This window comes from Agelaius phoeniceus, chromosome 4 (assembly GCF_051311805.1).
Source record: "Agelaius phoeniceus isolate bAgePho1 chromosome 4, bAgePho1.hap1, whole genome shotgun sequence".
Classification (NCBI taxonomy): Eukaryota; Metazoa; Chordata; class Aves; order Passeriformes; family Icteridae; genus Agelaius; species Agelaius phoeniceus.
In genome coordinates this window covers 68781944-68802509 of record NC_135268.1, presented here as the reverse complement: position 1 = coordinate 68802509, position 20566 = coordinate 68781944, and the positions used below count along the sequence as shown (strand labels likewise).

The following is a 20566-nucleotide window of genomic DNA, read 5'->3' as shown; positions in this document are numbered from 1 at the left end:
TCATGTAATTAGCAGAAGAGCTGTTTTTAATTTACTGAGTCCTTTTTTCTCTCTCATTTCCTTTTTCCCAGGGCAGTACTGAAGCAGAGAGGTACAAGGGGCACAGTATCAGCAACTCTCCTGTGGTCCAGAAAGTAATTTTTATTCCAGTTGAGACCTGCCAGTACATGTCCTGTCTGTGTCATTACAGCCTCAGCAGAGCAGCAGAGAGGCATAATGAGGGCAAAGATCATTTCTGCTTCCAATTTGTGCAGCAGCACAGCGTATGTGCTTGTCATGAGTAGCTGAAATCCGCATTGTTTCAGGACTGTTTTGAAATCTGCACTGAACTGAGGCCTTGCCAAGGGAAAGGAGAAGTTCTGTGAGTATAAATAAGGCTGCAGCTGAGGTGCTGACACACACAAGTGAGGTGCTGTATCACAGCCCGCTGCAGCCTTTCGCTGGTACCTCAGCAATTTGCCAAAAGCTGTGAGTGCTAAGCTGTGTCCTTGGAGCACTGAGTGCTCATGGAGTGATGAAGGCTGACCTCCTCACCTTCACACACAGCCCAGCAGTTCTGCTCCTGTGCACTGGCTCAACCTTGTTTGCAAACCTTAGTGCACACCTGTTTCAGCTGAAGACTTGTTTTAATGGCCTCAGTTGCTCTACTCATCCTGTTCTTTTGATGGATGACCCAAACTGCTGGTTAATTAGCAGGAGAGCCACTGAGGGCACATCCACAGGAGCAGGTAATTATGACCAGCAGGTAGCTGTGGAGGAAGGTTTAGTCCCCTCGTGTCTGGGTTATATAAATTGTTGTGATGCAGTTCCCCACAACGCATCTGTTACAGAATCTTGAGCAGCTGGCGTAGTGTATGGAGAGTCCCAGCAGGACAGAAAAAGCAGTTGGATGTGTTTATGTTATGAAATGCTCGTGTCAGTAGCAGCAGAAGCATCCAAGTAACATTGTTTTCTACCCCGTGCAGGATCTCAGACAGCCCTTCCCTGACGTGTTGACAGTTGAACATCCGGAGAAGGGAGCAAAGGAGCAAAGACTGTGCCTGTAACAAGGTCAGCGGCTTCGCTGCTCACATGTTTTGCCTCGCGGGGTTGGGTTGTGCTAGTGCTTGTGAAGTGTCTTAACTGAGATGCTAAGCATTCCTAAAGCGTTGTTTTATTCTCTGATGTCTCGTGCCTGGAAGCTGGAGACCAATTGTAAACAGAAAATGTCAAACCACTGAGGTGAGGGTGTTCACTTGTTTGTTAGGTTTAATAAAGGCAATGGATGTTTGGTGCTGCTATTATAAAGAATGGATTTAAATAATCTCTAAAGCTCTTTGACACTCTCAATTTCATCAATTATTGTTTTATTAGCACTGGCTTTCCTACTGCTGGTGCTCAGTCCAAAATGAGAGCTCTCTTTTCTAAAGCTTGTTTAGATCTTTTTTCTGCATTAAATTCTGGAGGGAAAGATGACCAAGGTGAAACTGTACATTTTTGTAACTCGTTAAAAAGTCTGTCTCCGGTAATTAAATAATGCAGGTACATATAATCATAAGGTATTAAAGAGTTAGATTAAGTTAATAGCACCTTTTTCTTCCTTTCTTTTGCACTCTGTGCATCACTGATTTATTTCTAATGCTCTCAGTCTCAGATTGTGCACTGGGGCGTGAAGAGATGGACTGACTCTCTGAAGTTCCAGCAGAGCAGCTCCAAGCTGTTCCTTCATTTCTGCCAGGTGACCCTGCAGAGAGGAGGGTGAGGATGAGCCAGCCTGGCCAGCGGCATTTCTCCAAAAGAGCCCCGGCAGCTGGGGCGAGCCCTGGGGAAAGGCCGGAGTGGGGGTCAGCCCTTGCACCAAGAAGTTACGGAGATGGCGGAGTTTCAGAGAAGGGAGCGGAGCTGGGGAAGGCTCTGCAGCACGGGTGTGATGAGCACTGAGGGAGCTGAGGAGGCTCAGCCTGGGGGAGCTCAGGGACACCTTATTGCTCTCTAGAGCTCCCTGACAGGAGGGGCAGGGTGATCCCCACCCTTATTGCTCTCTAGAGCTCCCTGACAGGAGGGGCAGGGTGATCCCCACCCTTATTGCTCTCTACAGCTCCCTGTGACAGGAGGGGCAGCCAGGTGCGGATCAGGCTCTCATCCCAAGAAACCAGCGACAGGTCGAGAGGGCGCAGCCTTAAGCTGGAGCAGTGGAGTTCAGGTTGCGCATTAGGAGGAATTTCTTCACATTGGAATGGGCTGCCCAAGGCGCTGGTGGAGTCACTGTCTCTGGAGGTGCTTAAGGAAAGACCGGACGTGGCACCCAGTGCCATAGCGGTGTTCGGTCATGGTTGGACTCGATAATCTCAGAAGTCTTTCCCAACCTGACTGACCGTGAATGAGTTACAAACACGCTCAGTGTGCGGGGCCCGACGCTCCCGCCGCGCCCCTCAGCGCCTTCCCGCCCCTCCGCGGGGGCGGGGCCGTGCGCAGCGCCGTGCGCAGCGCCACGTGACTGGCGGGAAGCCGCGAGGGGCGGGGCGAGGCCGTTCAGGCCCCCCCCTCACGCGGAGTGGGCGGGGTGCGCGGCGGCGCAGGCGCAGTGCGCGCTCCGGCCGGCCCGGCTGTGGGAAGCCGGAAGCGCCGGGCGGTGCGGCCGCCATGGGGCTCTTCGGGAAGACCCCCGAGAAGCCGCCCAAGGAGCTGGTGAGGGGCCGGAGCCGCCGGGCGGGCCCGGGCGGCGGCGGGGCCGGGAGTTTGAGGGGGGAGTGGCGGCAGGGCCGTGTGGCGTTGCTATGGCGTCGGGCGGGGACTGCGGAGGGGCCGGGCTCGGCCTGGCCCTGGCGGAGGCTGCACCCGGGCCGTGAGACCTCATAGAACCTCCCGGTATCTGAAGGGGCCTGCAGGGAGCCGGGGAGGAGTTGTTTGTGAGGAAGTGGAGTGGCGGGACAAGAGGGAAGGGGCACAAGTTGATAGAGTGGAAATTTAGGTTAGATCCTAAGAAGAAATTCCTCCCTTTGAGCGTGGTGAGACACTGGAACAGGTTACCCATGGAAGCTGTGGCTGCCCCATCCCTGGAAATGTTCGAAGCCAAACTGGATAAGGCCTTGAGCGACCTGGTCTAGTGGAAGGTGTCCCTGCCCGTGGCAGGGGTGCTTGGAAGGAGCTATATGGTCTGTAAGGCTCCTTTCAACCCCCTAATAAACTGTGTTTCCAGGAACAGCTTTCTGCTGCCACAGTGGAATGAAATAATCAAGACACTGGTAGATTTCACTGTTGCCTTTCATAAGTAGCTATGAATGAGTTAAAAAAAAATCTGCTGTTTGCTGAGAGGAAGATCAAATACATTAGAGGTACTGGAAGAGCAGCAGGGAGAAGAATGACAGGCACACAAGCTGAATGCTCAGACAAGCTGCAGTGTCACAGATGTTCCCTGGTGCTTTGTAGCAGCTGAGTCCCAGGGTAGCAGGCTGTGGCTGTTGCTTGTGGGTGAGAGAACCAAATGAGGAATGTACCTTTGGGAGTGTCCTTCCCTTCCTCCTGTGCCTGTGTCAGAGCACTGTGTGGGCTGGGTCAGTGTGCTGAGCTCCTGAGTGTGGCACAAGAGAGCCCAGGCAGAGCTGGGGCTGGGGGCTGCTGCTTTCGGGGGTGGGTGGCACATCAGGCAGCTGTGGAACCCTCACAGGTGCTCATGCTGCACTCAGGAGTTCTCACCTCCTGCCTGAGGGCCACTCCTGCTCTTTTGCCTTCCCTAACTGGTGAGCTTGCCATGTTTTCCAGTAGCACAGAGCCTATGGGGCATCTTGGAGCTCTTGGAGGATGGTGCCAGCCACCTCGAACCTTCTTTTTGGTGCACAGCAACAGGTCAAGGAGTAGTGGCCATAAAATAAACCACACTTCCACCTTTACAGGAGGAAAAGCTTCTTTATGCTGGGGGTGGAGCAGCTGCCCAGGGAGGCTGTGGAGTCTCCCTCTCTGGAGCCATTCCAAACACACCTGGACACGTTCCTGTGTCACCTGCTCTGGGTGACCCTGCCTTGGCAGGGGGCTTGCACTGGCTGATCTCCAGAGATCTCTTCCTAAGCCAGTGATTCTGTGATTCTTTGCAGAAAACCCTAAAAAGGCAGCATGGGACAGGGGGAGGGAGAGGTGACAAGAGTCCTCTTGCTGTCATGAGCCCTCCCTGGGGCTGCAGGCTGGCATGGTGACTTCACAGGCCTAACACTGATATTGAGACACCCATTATTAGTTAAAAATTCCTTTCCTCCTGTACCTAACTGCAGCTTTAGAAGGAAAAAGCAGTAGCTGTTTCTGCATCCTGGCTGGTGTCTGCCAGCAGCTGTGCTCAGATGCAGTCCCTGAGCAGGGCTAGGGGGACCCATCCAAGCACTGCAGGAGGATGGGGAGGAGTTGAGATTTTTGTGATGGCAATGATTTGCCCTCAGTTCTTTTGTCTGCCCCCTCTGTTGATGTGAGATAATTTATTTATGATCAATACAAGGCAAATATCTTCAGCCCTTGTGAGGAGCTGGTGATACATTTCAGCCTGACTGAAGCTGGGGATTTATTGTACTTTTAATGCCATGTCTGGATCATTTGAACTTGAAAAGTGGATTTTCCTCCAGTGTAGTGTGAGTTGGCTCTTTTCAGCTTGAGTGCTTTGCTGGCTGGCTCTGGCATGATGCAGTGCTGTGAGAGTGATGTTTTTGTTTAGATCAGGAGTGAAGCAGAATTGCTTCATCAGCCTGGAGTTGTGCTCAGGGTGATTATCTCTGCTCAGCTGGACCACAGACTCCCGTTCCAGCATTGCTGCCTTGTGCCATGGTCTGCACCCATGTCCCTGTGTCTGTGTGAGATGGGCAGTGTGACTTCCTTACAGCTCAGCAAATCGCAGTCTCATGTAGCTGGGAGCATGGACCAGCCTGGATAAGAGTCAGTGGGGTTTCCTCCTCCTCTTACACAAAGCAGGAGGGGAGTTGGGAGCCCCAGGGAAGGCATAACCACCCAGCTGTGCCTTTGGGACAGTCATGTCAAACCCCTGGCAGTGCTAGGGATGAGCTGTGAAAGAGTTTCCACAACCAGTCTTGATTTAATGGTGTGTTTGTGCTGGGCTGTGCACCCCAGAGACAGAAGCTGCAGATCCTGCTGTGGTTCATTTGACAGTTGCTGATTGTGCTTGTACATGAAGCTTGTTGTGTGTTGGTTTGTTCTAGAATACAAGCTGTGGAGCAAATCTCTGGCAGGTGTTACATTTGAGACAGGACAGTTGGCCAGCCAGAGCTTGTCATGTTTCTCTCAGTCTCTCTTCCCCCTGCCTTTTTCCTCTCATGTAGTCCATACTCAAAAAAGGGACCTTCTTGGCTTTCTGTCAGGGTGAGCAATGACTCTCCAGGATTATCTCTTCTGCTCTGAAGAACAAGAGAGGAGGATGCACTCAGTTCTGGGTTTGGGGTTTTTGGCTTGTAAACACAGAGTTTAACTAAAGGTACAAGAGCTTTCTGAAACCTCTTAGAAACTTCTGCCCCTCTGCAGGGCTTTGGGATGTATGTGGGGGTTTTTAAGCTGATTTTGTGCTTGGGCACCTCAAATGGTGGCTTTTGTCTGCAGTCAAAACACAGTCCTGTTCACCATGACCAAGAGAAAGTCTTTTGAGACTGGTGAAAGTCTAAATCTGTTGCTCTGCTGGGCTTGTGCACCAAAAAGAACTTGCTTTACAAGTTTTCATTGCACAAGTTCTCTTCACTCTGCTTCCTTGGATGGATGGTCAGGGCAAGTGGAGCTCCTCACCTCCTGGATGAGCCAGAGGATCTGGAACAGAGAGATCTTGGCAAGTGCCAGGAGGGAGCTGCTAAAGGAGTGGCTGTGTTTGAACACCACCAAAGGCAGGGGAAGGGAAGCTGGAGGGCAGAGAGACCTGAGCAAGTGGGAGGAACCCAGAGCAGGAACCTCAAAATGTTGAGCAATGCAAGACTGGGCCAACCATCCCTGCACACAGGGATGTGCAGCCTGGGGCTGGCTGGGCACCAGCTCTGCAGGAAAGGATCTGCTTTCCCATGGATAATAAACGAGTTCCCAGTGCACCTCTGCAGCAATGGGGGCAAACAGGGTGTGTTGGGAAGAGTGGTCACAGTGCTGAGTGCTCAGTCACTGTGCTACTCTGCAGAAGTGTCCCAGTGTGGGCACCCAGCTCAGGAGGGATCTCTGCAAGCTGGGCAAGGGTGGCAGAGGCTGCAGAAATGTCCCAGTGTGGGCACCCAGCTCAGGAGGGATCTCTGCAAGCTGGGCAAGGGTGGCAGAGGCTGCAGAAATGTCCCAGTGTGGGCACCCAGCTCAGGAGGGATCTCTGCAAGCTGGGCAAGAGGCCATCAGGATGGAGGAGGGCTGGAGCCTGTGGTGCAGGAGGAGTGGCTGTGGGAACTGGGCTCATTTTGACTTGGAGAAGAGAAGCTGAAGGAGCAGGGCTCTGAAGCCCCTCGCTGCCTCTGCTGGGGTTGTAGTCAAGGCACAGACAGGCACCTTTGAGGTGTGTCCAGTGACAGGAGGGGGGCTACAGCCACAGTTGGCCAGAGGAGAGTTTTGAATTGAACATGAAAGGCCAGCTTGGATGGAGCTCTAAGCAATCTGGTTTAGTGGAAGGTGGAAATAGATGGTCTTTAAGGTCCCTTCCAACCCAAACCATTCCAGGATTCCATGAGGAAAAGTCTTCCCCACCCAGGAGTAATTTAAGTGCATTTGCTCAGAGTGGCTGTGAAGTCTCTGCCCTCAAACAGTATCAAAACTCAGTGGATGAGACCTGAACCTGTCTGAGCTCTGAACTTGATCCTGCTTTGAGCAGGGGTTGGCTTGGAGACCTGCTGGGGATCTTCCTGACTGAAATGGGCAGTAGCACTCCTGGGGCTGTCATCTGTGCCAAAGTCTGTCCCTGCTGCTGAAATCCCCTGTGGCAAGTTCCCTGTGTACAGTGACAGGGCTGTGATGTGGGAAGGTAGCTAGGCTGTGAGCATCTGACTCACAAATCACATCCTGGAGTCATTGAAGAGTTTTGGTTGGGAAGGATCTGAAGGTCCTCCTTAACTCCTTGTCTGAGCATTAAGAGCAGTGCAGGAATTGATGGTATCTCTGCAATGTTTGGGGGCTTTATTATTTGAATAATGAAATATTTTAACATCACTCATAACTTGCAGCTCATGCAATTTGAAGTGCTGCTTTTGATACTGAATGTTTAAGTTACATGAAAGTATAAAAGCATAGTTTTGAAGTTGGAATTTCAAGTAACTCTCACTTTCTCTTTTTAAGGTCAATGAATGGTCCTTGAAGATAAGGAAAGAAATGAGAGTGATTGATAGACAGATCAGAGGTTTGTACTTGTGTCTCATTTTTTGTTTTTACTCTCCTTGTGTGTCTTCAAGGCTTTTTTTTACTTTAATTGAGGCAGGCTGTGAGATTTAATAACTTGGGGTAGTCTGTCACATCTGGAGTAAAGGAAGATAAATGTGGTCCTGGGGCCAGACTCAGTCTGTGTTACAAAATGATGTCTCTCTGAAGTTATCTTAGGAAAATTTTCAAAAGAACATGAATATTTCATGCTCCAGTAAGACATAATGCTCTTAAATCCCTTTGGATAACTTGTATTAGACTTATTAGCCAGAATTTCACCCACATTGATTTAATGAGTAGTATCAGTATGGTAAATAATTCCACATGTAGACAGTTCCACTGGCATGTACTGGTGTGAAAGTGCACATGCCAACCAAAAGTACCTTGCTGTCAGCTTGGAAAAATTACAAACAGAAGAGTGGAAGAAAAAAAAAAGTATTTTCTGTGTGTGGGTGTTTTGGTATTAAATAATGAACATTACACTGCTGAATGTGTCTTGAAAAGCAGACGAGTTGCTTAGTATTGCACTGCTGTTAGTTCAGAATTTGTTCTAACTGCCTTCCCTGAGCCTGAAACCAGGTTTGGGCCTAGGTTTTGTTTTCCCCTTATTTCTTATTTCAAATCCCTAGCCTGTCTCTGGGATTTGTCCATGGGAGGATATTTTGTGTCAGCATCTGGTTGCTGGCAGAGCACATCCTGCATTCCCCATCCTTCCCCAGCCCTGTGCCTCTGGGGTGACCTGGCAGGGTTTGTGTCTTGCAGACTTGCAGGAGTTGGTTGGAGAAGGTTGCTTGTGCAGTACAAAGTCTCTTTGTCCTTGTCTCCAGTATGAGGAACAGAGTTTGTGTCTTTCCCCGGAAAACTGATCTACAGGGATGTGAATTCTTTTACTTTCTCCAGGGCTGTATCAGGCACAGAGGAGCTGCACCTCTGATCTTACTAGCAAAATATGTTTTAGAGGCTGCATCTTCCACAGGAGCAGAGTGCCCACATGCTCACTACTGATGTTTCTGGAAATTTTGGGTTTCTCTTAACCTTTTACATGCCATAATGCTTTTAATGGCTTGCACAGATACTAGGCTACATGGTAGTGTGATATTTTGATGTAGATCTAATAATTAATTAGATTAATCTAATTAATTTAGCAGTTCTAAACCTGTCTGTGTTTCAGAGTCCTACATTCACAGAAATACAGTTCAGCACTAACCACCAACCATCTGCTACACTGATAATTGCCCTTAAAATAAAGTAAATAATATCTTGGTGCCAGGATTTCACATTTTACCAAGGGTCACCTATGGATTGGTTCTGCTGGACACTTCCCAGGCTAGCAGGCTGCTCCTGAAGGATGGCAGCCAAGTGCCACCAAAGGTTTCCTCAGAAGTTACTCACTGTAGTTAGATTCTGCCATCCTCTCCTGTTTCACCTGAGCCTGACACAGGAAATCCCTGCAATCTTTAAGGAAGGGTGCTAAGCTGGAACCTGTCTTAGTTTCCTTGGGGAAAGCTGTGCTGGATGTGTTTGAACAAGGCAACACTAGATCCACCTGGGATGAACTGAGTGGGCTTGGATCACTTGAGCACTTGGCTTGCCCAGTCAGCAGAGTTACTAAAATAGCAGCACACTCTTTGAAACCATCTGTTGTTGGACTCGTGCTGCTGTAGTGATTTCTGTTTGGGGTAGCTTGTTTTTCAGGGCTTGGAAGGTTTGGAGAAATGAAAGGTGTCCTTGTTACTTCAGAATTGAAATTTTTGAGTGGATAGAGTTGGAGTAACACAGTAACTTTGTGTTTTGCTGAGCTGTGAGTCCCTCTTGCAGGTGCTTTGGGCTGCTTTGTGCCTCTTGTGCTTGGTAGTGCTGCAGAGGCCCTGGGGAGGTGACTTTGTCTCCCTTGAGGAGTGTAGCTGGCACTGCCCTTCAAAGATGGATTGGCTGTTCCTGCATCCTTGTGCCACTGATCTCACAGCCAGCACTCGATGCCATGAGAGCATTCACTCGGGGGCAGCTGTCCCACTCCAGCCTGGCTGCAGGACACAATATTAGGGTTGTTTTCAGCCTGACAGAGTGAGTGTTGTAATTCCTCAGTGCTGCTGGGGTTCTTCTGGTGCTTTCTGTTTCCTGCTGGAGCACTTCAGCTCTTTTTTACCTGGAGCTCAGCTCAGTCCCATGTCTGACACACAAATGTCATCAAGTTTGTGGTGTTTCTGAAAATAATAGTGGGAAAGCAGCAAAGGTATGTTTTTCTGATTATAATCCTACAGCTTTCTGCCAGTCCTTTAAGGTAAACACCTCAGTGAATGATACTGAGAGACTTACTGGTCTTGAGTACAGGATTCATTAACTCCCACCTGAGAAGCTGTGTTGAAGGCTCCAAGTTAGCCTGTGCCAGAAGGAGTGTGTTGGTGCCTTTGTTTTTATAAAAGGGCAGCTTCTGATTCTTCCAGTGTATAACTTTGTCTGGCATAAATCAAGAAGACTCAAAGCTAAATCTGAACAGAGGCTTTGTTTGAAAAAATTGTTCTTGTGGTCATTTCAATCAACTCTTTACAGGAAGGTGAGGAGGAACCCTTACTATCTGAATTCTTTATTTACTTTAGGATAATTTTTCTTATGGACTCTGAGATCCACATTTCATCAGTGACTAATTTATTGCTGAGTCTGGAAAAGAAAGGAAGTTAATATTGTCCCTGCTTACTCTTGCATTTTTTACTCTGGGCTTTTTGGAGTACCTGGCTCCTGCTGTTCACAGCCAGTGTTACCTGGCAGGGCAGAACTGTCAACAGTCACATCAGATTTGCTGGAGAAACCAATGGTATTTAAGAAGGCCTTTTTGGTGTTTAATAGTCCAACCAACTCTTTGCCCATGTTTAGTTCAGTATTCCCACTTAAGCACACTCTTAAAAAAACCTGTTGAACAAAGCTGGATGCCAGGAGAGTTTGAGCAGGATGTTTCAAGTTAGATGTATATTTTGTGTATGTGTGTTTGTATCAGGCCAGTTTAACAGTCAGGAAGTTATTTTGAAGTTGTGAGTCAAGTCATCCTCTCAGAGTGCTTTGTTCTTACAGGACCTTTTTTTGCTTTGTAAGCTCTTAGTCAGCTCAGCATCATGGATAATATTCTCAGACAGTCCTTTAGAGTATTCTTGACTGCAAAGGAAATTACAGAGCTGGATGTTCGGTAATGAGAATTTTCCTATTAAGATTTAGCTGAATTAATCAGCTGACATGTAAATCAATCCAGAACAAGGTCCTTGAGTAACAGAAGGAACCTGAAATCAAGCAGAAACAATTCTTTGCATTGGAAACACACCTCAACAAATGACTGATTTCTCTTCTATATCCTTAGGAGTTGATCATTGTTTGCTGTGTTTTTCTGTGCTCCAGATATCCAGAGGGAAGAGGAGAAGGTGAAGAGGTCAATAAAGGATGCTGCCAAAAAGAATCAGAGAGATGTGTGTGTGATCCTGGCCAAGGAGCTGGTCCGCTCTCGGAGGGCTGTAAGCAAACTCTATGCATCCAAAGCTCACATGAACTCAGTTCTCATGGGGATGAAGAACCAGCTTGGTAAGAGCAAATCCTGAGTCCAAGCACTGCTCTGGCAGTAGAAGTGAGGTCTGAGCTTTCCTTGTCCAGAACCAAAATCAAATGCAGGCAGAGCTTGAATGTGGGAGCAGCCGTGCTCCTGTGGAAAACAGCATTTTCCAGTGGGCTTCAGGAGCCTGGGAAGATCCTCCCAGAGCTGTGAGGCTGCTGAAGTTCTACCCCCTAATCCCAGCAGGCACATGCACCCACACTGTCAGAGCAGAGCCTTTGCCACCACCCCATAAACACACACAGCTTTCACACACTGTGAACAGCTCCACCTGCTCTTCCTCGGGTCCACTGGTAGAACACAACACACACAACAGATCAGTTGCTCCAGGAGCTGCTCTCAGATGCTCTGTCCAAGCTGGCCAGATGTCTGGTACCTGCCCCAGATCTCCTTCTCTGCCTGAACTGCTGGTACTTGGTCCTGCAGGCCCCTGAGGTTTGTGTGTTCCCTGATGCACTTCAGTCCTTCCCCAATCTACCTTTGGTCATTCCCCTAAGATTCAGGTATGTTCCTGAATGTAATCCCCTTAAAAGATCCATTGTAAGTTTCCCCCATGTCCAAACATGCTCTTTTCCCCTGCATCCTTGTAAGGAGTCCTGCATCCCTGTAGGCAGTAACCCCCTCAGTCTGCAGAATGCTCTAAGGCTGTTTCTCCAGTGCCCTGCCTGGATGGGTGTCCCACCCTGGGCTGTGAAGCAATCAGGGAGCTCCCAGTTTTGGTTTCTTGGGGTTCCTGCCCTCATTGTTCCCCACATCCTTGCTGGTTCCCTGTTTGCTGTGATGAGCTGCTCAGCAGATGATGTAACGCCTCTCCTCAGAGCCTGAGGGTTCCAGTGGTGTGAGAATCACATGCTCTGGAACTGAGCTCACAGCAATTGGAGCTCATTCTTAGTGTGCATTTCTAAACAGTTGGAATGCATCCCTAATACCCCTGTGTCCTGGTGGAGCCTGTGTCACTGATTTTGACAGGATCTGTCACAGGAGTAGAATTCTCTTCATCTTGTAGATGGTTGCTTCCCTAGCAAGAGTCTGGGGGCATTTACCAACAACCTGCATGGGGATGGGGCAGCAGTGCTTGATTTCTTAGTGTGGATGAATCCTTTTGCCCTTTGGCTTAACACCCATGTTCTGTAAACCCTCCTTGGTCCTTTGTGTTCCTCCAGAACCAGCAGATTTCCCTTGTTCCTTATCCACATCAGAAATCTGCTATAATATCCTTCCTATATGCAGAGTTTTCCATAGCTGGAAACAGTCCAGCCTGTAACAAGCAGAGCAGAAAGCTGTAAAGACAGGAGAAGACTTGGTGGAGATGAACAAGCTGCTGAAATGTCAAAGCATTTCCTCCACCCCAGCATCATCCAAGTAGATTTTAATGCTGGATGAGTGATAAAACAGGAAGTCACACTGTGAACCTTAAGGGTAGTTTTATGATGGTTCAAATGTGGCTCCCCATGCATCTCACTCAGGAAAGGAAGGTAGGACCATCCTTGCAGCTTAAGGTGTCCATTAAAAGGAAAAACTCAAAACAGCCTCCTCCTTATTACCACTGCCAGCATCTTCATCTTCCTGGGAATGTTCTGATACACTTAGATAGGAAATACAGAGGAATCTAAAATTCAGTCTGGGGTTTGTTTGAGAAATGACCACTCGAGGCAAGGTGTCTGTTAGTTTGTTACAAGTGTAGGGCTCTTAAATTACTAAAATAAAAAATAATATGTGCTGCACCTTCATTTTGCTTCGTTAAGGAGTGACCATTTTATATACAAACAGGTAAGTTCTCCATGTCCAGGAAGCTGCAAAGCTAGATGGCAGAATTCAAACATCTTCAGAGTACCCTTAATTACTGCTTTTTGATCTTGATGTATCAATACATATGAGGAGAGCTTAGAAGTTAGAATAGCCTCTGGAAAGGGTATTGTTAAATTCAGTTTAAACAAGCTTATTTTTGGCTTGTCTGCTTCAGTATTAATGTTGTAGCTTACTCTTTGCTGTGGAACTGTTGCAGCAGAGCTTCTGCCAGGGTTGGTTTCCAGCAGCTGGTGTCAGGCAGGAGATCCCTGGTTCAGCAGTCACTGCAGCTCTGATGCTGAGGGGCTGGGTAGGGGCAACTCTCTCCCTGTCTTTGGTGACCTGGGTGCAGGTGGGTTGAAATCTCTCTGCAGACCTCTGGGCTCCTCATTGTACAGGACATTTATAGCTTTGCTATAAATGTCACTTTTCCAGTGTGGATATAAGTTGGGCTTTTCCAGGAATTTAGTCAAGAGTGAAGAAGTGCAATGCCCATTTAATTTTTAAATTGAATTGCCTAAATGTAAAGAAACTTCCATGTAGGGAGGATATAATTCCTGTGCTTTCAGCAGTGCATGAATTGTTCAAACTGTTCTGTACCTCTCTCCTTCACAGCTGTCCTCAGAGTAGCAGGTTCATTGCAGAAGAGCACAGAAGTCATGAAAGCTATGCAAAATCTAGTAAAAATCCCAGAAATCCAAGCAACGATGAGGGACTTGTCCAAAGAGATGATGAAGGTAAGGTCTGGCACATAAATCAGACTGGGGTGAACACAATGTGGCTGTTACTGAGCTGTGCAGTCACTTGGGCAGCCCCTTTGTCACAGGGAGCTCAGGACACTCTGACTCCATGGCCAGCCTGATACTGGTGACACAAAGAGTTGAAAATCTAACAGCAAAAAGCTGTTAGACCAACATTCCTAATAACAATTTTGAGTCAAAATTGGGAGCATACGGGGAATTTATTCACCATAGACATGTTCAAAGAAACAACAATTTTCAGGCATTTATATACACTATAACAGCCAAGATTTTTTTAATAGACACTCCTAAAAATCTGCCCAATTTATTGCATCATGGTAGAGGTGTTTTGTTTCTTTTAATTACTAGCAGAACATCTCATCTGTCTTTGTTTAATGGATAACCTGAGTTTTACCCAGCTAACAGTGCTTTATTAAATGTGCTGTCCTGCTTAGACAATTACTATTGATTAAGTTTTCTGGGGAGTACAAGCCTATGAAGTGGCTCCCTTACTACACCTGCAATGTATAAATCAAGTTTTCTGGGATGTCTCTGACTCCTTAACTCTCTCAAGATATCATTCTTGTTCTATGACATCTAATTAATCTCTAGTTGTATGATAACCACTAAACAATTATTTATTTTGTTCTTCAACTATAGGTTCTCTAAGGGGTCTAGGTCCATAGAGTTCCTTTCTGCAGGTGCAGTGAGGTAATTTCTCAGGGTTTTCTACTGACACTTAGCCAATACAGATCTAAACCAATACCAGCCAAAATAATGCAATCAAACATTCCTTAACTAATTAAGTTTATTACAAAATTTTTAAAGAATCACAAAACTCCTGGCTAATTCAGATATAACTCACTGTCAGTGGTTTAAAGCATCCATTGTCTCCATGTGATGGGAGTGCTCTGATTTGAAAGCATACATAATTCTCTATTATGACTATTACATTTTCAACTACCAAAGTTGTTTTGCTTTTCCCTTTCTTACCACTCTAGACTGTTTAGTTCAAATAAATTTATTTCTAAATAATTTCATCATTGTGCACCAGCATGGTTTGACCATATGTAGGTTGAAGGGCCTGCAAAGGAATGTTTTGGGTTAGGGTTAGGGTTAAATGCAGGGTCAAATGCAGATTAAAAAATGCAGGGTCAAATGCAGATAAAAAAACCAAGCTGTGTCAAAGAGCAGTTTTACAGTGTGCTACACAATTCATGCTGCATGACTGAAACCCTTGTATTTCACATGCTTGGAGCAGGCTGGGTTCTTGGTTTAGGTGTGCAACAACAATAAATAACCATGGAATCATGGAATGGTTTGGGTTGGAAAGGCTCTTAAAGATCATGTAATTCCAGCCCCCCTGCCATGGACAGGGACATCTGCCACTGGACCAGGTTGCTCAGAGCCCCATCTGACCTGGCTGGGAACACTCCCAGGAACTGGGCATCCACAGCTTCTCTGGGGAACCTGTTCCAGCTCACTGGGAAGAATTTCTTCCTAATGCCTAATTTAAATCTCTCCTCTTTTGGTTTAAATAACTTGAGGTTTTCCAAGTGAGAACAGGTGCCTTTAATCCTCAGTTTTCTTCCTGCTTTTCCTCTGCAGTTGTAGAGATGTGTGCTCATGTTACATCCCTGGATAGGCATAAGCCCATCTCCCAAGTAGAAATGAGTTTTCTTACTCTGCTGTTTCCAAGGGCATCACAGGCTGCCTTGTTTTTTTCTGCTAGGCTGGAATTATAGAGGAAATGCTGGAAGACACCTTTGAAGGCCTGGAGGATCAGGAGGAGATGGAGGAGGAAGCTGAGGCAGAAATTGACAAAATCCTTTTTGAAATTACAGCTGGTGAGTTTGTGGGCACTGCTGAGAGCCAGGTCCCTGCTCTGTGGCATCTCCTCCTTTGGTGGTGGGCAGAGAGCTCTGACAAGCTGATTTCTCAGGGAATACTGGCTGAGAAGGCCAGTGGGGCTCAGCAGGGCAGAACTAATATCCATCAGCTGCTCTCTGTGCAGTTTTGTAATTGAGGTTCTAACAGATCTGTGTTTGGCTATGCAGTGAATCCTCTTACCAAGGTGAAACTTAACATGATTGGCTAGGTATTGTTATTAATGAAACCAAGAAATGATTGTTATTAATGAAACCAGAAACTCTGCTGCACTGCCTTGAGTCATAGGCTGTGTTGTGAGTCCTGGCAGTAAAATGCTGTGTCTTGTTTGGGGGAAAAAAACCCAAAACAAACACAAAAACCCTCTTAAAGCCAAAACCACAACTTCTGCCTTCCAGCTCATGAAGTAATAATGATTTACTGGTTCAGTTATTTGATTTGGAGAATGCTTAGAATGCTCCTTTCACCTGGATTGCTTGTGATGTGGTGTGACAAAAACAAGCAGCAGCTGCAGCACGCTGCAAGTGCAGGGCCCACCCTGCTGGCACCTTGTGCTCAGTGCCTGGCACATTGCCCTGTTCTTTCTCTCACCCTCATTTGCCTTTTCCATCCTGTTTCCCTGCCTCCTCCCGAGCAGGCAGGGGGAGCTCGCGGCAAGCAGCAGGGCTTGTGGGGAGCTGGGAGCCTCCTCCCAGAGGGGAAGGAGCAGAGGCTGAGCTGGCAGGTCAGGGCTGCTGGGCAGCCAGCACCCCCCTGGGCTGGCCCTGGCTCAGCTCGGGGCTCTGACCTCCGTGGGAAATGACTGGTTGGGTTGTTTTAGATGTCCCCAAAAGCCACTAATCAAATGAAGACCTGACAGTCACTAATGAGCCTGTTTGTTGTTGCAGGGGCCTTGGGTAAAGCACCCAGTAAAGTCACAGATGCTCTGCCAGAGCCTGAGCCCATGGGGGCAGCAGCTGCTGCCGTGGATGAGGAGGAGGACATCGAGGCCATGCAGTCACGGTTGGCCACCCTGAGGAGCTAGGGCCAGGATGGATGTGGACAGTTGGCTTGATTTTATTCTGTCCTACCTTCAAAATGCAAAACTCTATGTATTCTCACTTATGTAATATATATATATTTTTTTTTCTTCCTGAGGATTCTTTCCTCCAAGACACTACTGTAATATACTTCTTCCAGTTTCCTGTTCAGCCCATGTTTCCTGTGGTGACATGGCAAGGGTGGTGTAATGTTATGTATTTTTAGACATAAAGTCCTGAAATATATTCTCATCTTCAAGCAGCATTTCTCTCTAACAGGCACTTTGGCTTAATCTGCTACCAAAAACCTCCACCACTGTCAGATTTGTGTTTTCCTGAATCAATACAAATTTTATTAAAGCTGCTTCTAACAGTCACTCCTATGGCAGCAGTTTAGTTTGCATCACTTTGGCCTCTTTCACAAACCTTAACACCTGCCTTTTAGTTTTATTACACCTTTCTTCCGCACATTTAGGGCCTTCACTGCATCGTTAAAGAGAAGTTTGCAGTTTGTTCCAGCTCTGTATGGTCACAGGAGAGCCTGGCTTAGCCAAGGCTGTGACACAGTGAGGGCAGGGCAGGTGGCAGCAGTGGGAGGGGGCCCTGACTCACCAGGCTCCTGGCAAAGCTGCCCATGGCAGTGCCAAGGCCTCTCTGCTGCTCCAAGAGCACATTTCAGGATCACAGGAGAGCTGTGTCTCCTCCCAAGGAAAAGCTTCAGGCAAAACGGATGTCATGGCTCACAAAAGGCTGTTTGGAAACCAAAAATCTCTGACCCAAACTTGTCACTGCCACAGCACCTCCCCAACAAAGGCCAGAGCTCTTCATTTTAAGGAAGCCAAGTCTCTAAATAATTGTACCCTAACTGCAAGGGTAGAAAAACACACCAGGCACACAGAGAGCTGGATGGAGTCCAACACCTCCCAGTTTCAGCCATAAAAGCATGGGAAGGGCCAAGCACTGTTCACCTTTGTGCTGGGGGAGGCAAAGTATCCCCAGTGCTTCAGGGCTCTGCAATTCAAGTGTTCATCTCCACCCCAAATGCAACAAAAACAGGCAAGAGGGACAGCTTGTTTTTTGTGGTCTTAAAAAAAACAGAAAGGACACATCAGAAACAAAGTGGGTGAGAGCTGCAATAAAACAAGACTGAACAACAGCACCATGGTAAGAGCTCAAAATGCAGTTTCAACAATGAGTCTAAGGTCAGTGTGACTCAGCTCCTGTACTCCAGCTGCCCACAAATACTGCAGCTGGTGCCAAGGAAAGCAATTAACCTGCTCACTGTCATCTCCTTCAACTTGGTGGTTCAAGAGAGAACGTTCAGGTAAGTGTTATGTTTAAGCATACTTGACAAGTTCATGCACAAAATGCCAAATCAAGGCACCTGAAGTGACTAGAAGAAGTTATTTACTGTTGAGAGGTGGCAGCAAGTGAAGGCAGAGGAAAGCTCTCACTGAACACAGTGAAGGGCTGGTGTGTAGGCAAACCTTCTGTAAATCAACTTAACTCTTACAAGAGGCTCCTGCACATGACTGCAGCCTGACCCCTCTCCTGAGGGAGCAATCAGAGGAAATTGCTCTGAAGAAAAGAACCCTGCCACCTAAGCCAGACTCAAGAGTTGCTGCTGAACACAAACAGCAAGTCAAGTACTACAGGGAGAATTTTCCATTTGTTGCATAAGCTCAGAAAAGTGAACATGGAGGCCATCTGGCAACTTTCAGTGCTGGGAAGGAACTGAAAGGTTAATTTTGTCTCAGGGTATCTCATGAAATGAGAGATTCACTTTTCCATTCATAACCCCTCTTCTTGTTTTATGATGTTTTTCAGTGTTTCTCCAAACAACCCTGAGTTCTGTGTGTACCATTTCAGACTCCAGCTGCAAAGCTCATGTGACACAGAGCACAGCACTGGCAGCAGTAGTGTCAGCTAAGTCATGCTTGGTTAACCAAAAATCACTCTAAACAGGTCTGCTGCTAAATTCCATAACCTAAGCCTTCAAATACTTCAATAAACAGTATGAACCATTTATGATACAGTTTTCTTTTGCATACTGCATCAAATTAATTACATTTTAAATAGTCAACTGAAGAAGACAGGCAAGGAACAGTATCTGAAATAGAAGAGTTTTTATGTAACCATTCAGTGTTAAAAACAAGAGAATCAAACATCAGTTCAAATTAAAGAGCAGTTTCGAACAGAAGACATTTGATTAAAAGTTTCTTTTAACATTTAGAAATTTAAATACATTTACCTAAAGATGGTTAACTCCCATCTCTATGTTACTATACAATAGCTTAAAGCTAATTTAAATGCTAGTTCTATGTTAATGTGAAATTCCAGAACTGCATTCTTAACTTTTTATGTAAATTGGTTATTAAACTGAGTGATTCCATACTTCATCCCACCCCAAAATAAATTTTAAAAATTGAAGCTTTACAATGCCTTGAATAATATTTTTCAAAGGAGTAATTTGGAATAGTTCCCAACAGTTCTATAGGAGGTATTTTGTACAGTTTGGAGAGCAACTCCGTATAAAGTTCTATTGCAACTGAGCATTCACAGTATGCCACAGTCCATACATATTACTACATATACATATCAGGTTTGTAAACATTGGAAGAATACACAGAACATAGTACCACGATCCTCTGGTACTGCTGAAAGGAAGATGAGGTAACATTCATATAATCTCAAAGTCCACAGAGGTCCTGACTGAGTAGGTAAAACAGCTGCCAACGCTTCTGTTTCATAGTGTGTGGTTAAGGCGCTCTACATCACGGTCTGCTAAGGCTGGATTCGTTAGCTCTCAGTATCCCAACTGCATCTTTAACAGCGTGGTAAATGACATTCTTCACCTGCAGGAGCAAAGCAAAAGGTGCTTGGTTTTACAAGCAAACAGCACAGATAGTTTTCCAACTTTCCCACTTCCGTCCCCTCACCCTGTGCCAGTCAGTTTGGACACAGTCATCTGCCCAACCTTCATGCAAATCACAAACTTGGGAAAACATTTGTTTTATTTTAGGGTTTTTTTTGTGAAGGTTCAAGAGCACTGAGCATTGGGGAGTTACCTGCAATTTATCTTCATGGTTCGTATGTGTATGTGACAGATATCTAAATTCCTGAGTGAGCCAGAAGCAGTGTTTGACATGCTCTGGGGATACAAAGTCTTCTGCAACTTTAATACAACTGTACAAATTATGAACCTAGAGAGAACAAACAAGCATTAGGCACATGCTCAAGGGTTTGCCCAAGCAGTCAGGCCATTCCATGTCCCTGGTGCTTGCCTGGTGTGGAGCTCCTGCTGGGATGAAAACTACATCTCCTAGAAACTGTACAATAGCCCAGCCTTGAACTCCGTACTCCTGATGAAGGCGTTTCCTCAGCGACCGGTCCAGGTACCAGCTCTGATCATGGATGGGATCATGATCTACAGGGTTTTCTTGGCCTTGCTCTTCTGCAACCTGGCAAAGTTACAAGACAACAACATTTTAACACACCAGTCTGACTGGACAGTCAAGCTGTATCTGTGGTACTCCACAAAACATGCCAGAGGGACTTGCACCAGGTGTTCAGGTAGGAAAGTTACACAATGCAAGTTTGGATCTTTACTCAGACCTTTGTCAAGGTTTCAGCATTGCTCAGGTCCCACTGGCTTCAAAGACATTGCAAATGTGGATGTGGAAAATGCAAATAATCCCATCTGACAGTGGCAAGTGAAGCTGCCTGTGTCCACATTGGGAACCACTGTCACACATGGAACCAGTGTTGTGACACTACTCATGCTGGAGAGGGGCTGTGGAGAAGGGTGTGAAGTGACAGGACAGGGGCAATGGCTTTAAACTGAACGACAGTAGGTTTAGATTAGAAGAAGAAATTAGGAAGAAATTCATTGCTGTGAGGGCAGTGTGCACTGGCACAGGCTGCCCAGAGAAGCTGTGGCTGCCCCATCCCTGGAAGTGTTCCAGGCCAGGATGGACAGGGCTCTCAGCAACCTGGTCCAGGACAAGGTTGTCCCTGCCCACTGCAGGGGGTTGGAATGAGATCTTAAAGCTCCCTTCCAACCCCAACCATTCTGAGATTCCCTGACTCTACAGCCTGTGACTGGCAGACACTACACCAAGTGTGGAACTCTGCAGGTGTCTGCCTCGAGCCCACCATCAGTCAGTGTGTGCTCACTGGCCCAGAGGATGCAAACCAGATTT

At 46.9% G+C, this 20566-nt stretch overlaps 2 protein-coding genes across 4 annotated transcripts in view; one reads left to right on the top strand and one right to left on the bottom strand.

Annotated features, from left to right (window-relative positions):
• Nucleotides 1–2510: 2510 nt before the first annotated feature.
• CHMP3 (charged multivesicular body protein 3) lies at nucleotides 2511–16741 on the top strand. The gene is made up of 6 exons (XM_054633366.2): nucleotides 2511–2667; nucleotides 7258–7318; nucleotides 10723–10902; nucleotides 13334–13455; nucleotides 15191–15305; nucleotides 16233–16741. The coding sequence occupies exons 1-6, from the start codon at nucleotides 2623–2625 to the stop codon at nucleotides 16367–16369; spliced, it is 660 nt and encodes a 219-aa protein (XP_054489341.1). The 5' UTR covers nucleotides 2511–2622; the 3' UTR covers nucleotides 16370–16741.
• Nucleotides 16742–18475: 1734 nt separating this feature from the next.
• KDM3A (lysine demethylase 3A) overlaps nucleotides 18476–20566 on the bottom strand; it is a 29413-nt gene continuing 27322 nt past the window's right edge. For all 3 annotated transcript variants that reach the window (XM_077177850.1, XM_054633360.2, XM_077177851.1), the window contains exons 24-26: nucleotides 19649–19825; nucleotides 19433–19567; nucleotides 18476–19219 (exon numbers count right to left, since the gene is read on the bottom strand). In XM_077177850.1, coding sequence (XP_077033965.1) covers nucleotides 19139–19219; nucleotides 19433–19567; nucleotides 19649–19825 — 393 coding nt within the window. In that variant the 3' untranslated portion in view covers nucleotides 18476–19138. The remainder of the gene's footprint in view (nucleotides 19220–19432; nucleotides 19568–19648; nucleotides 19826–20566) is intronic.

Excerpts from the sequence above, each read along its gene's own strand:
- CHMP3 (XM_054633366.2), top strand. The coding sequence starts at position 2,623 with ATGGGGCTCTTCGGGAAGACCCCCGAGAAGCCGCCCAAGGAGCTG. Across the intron at positions 13,456-15,190 it reads TGTCCAAAGAGATGATGAAG|GCTGGAATTATAGAGGAAAT; the intron begins GTAAGGTCTGGC and ends TTTTTCTGCTAG. Across the intron at positions 15,306-16,232 it reads CCTTTTTGAAATTACAGCTG|GGGCCTTGGGTAAAGCACCC; the intron begins GTGAGTTTGTGG and ends TTGTTGTTGCAG.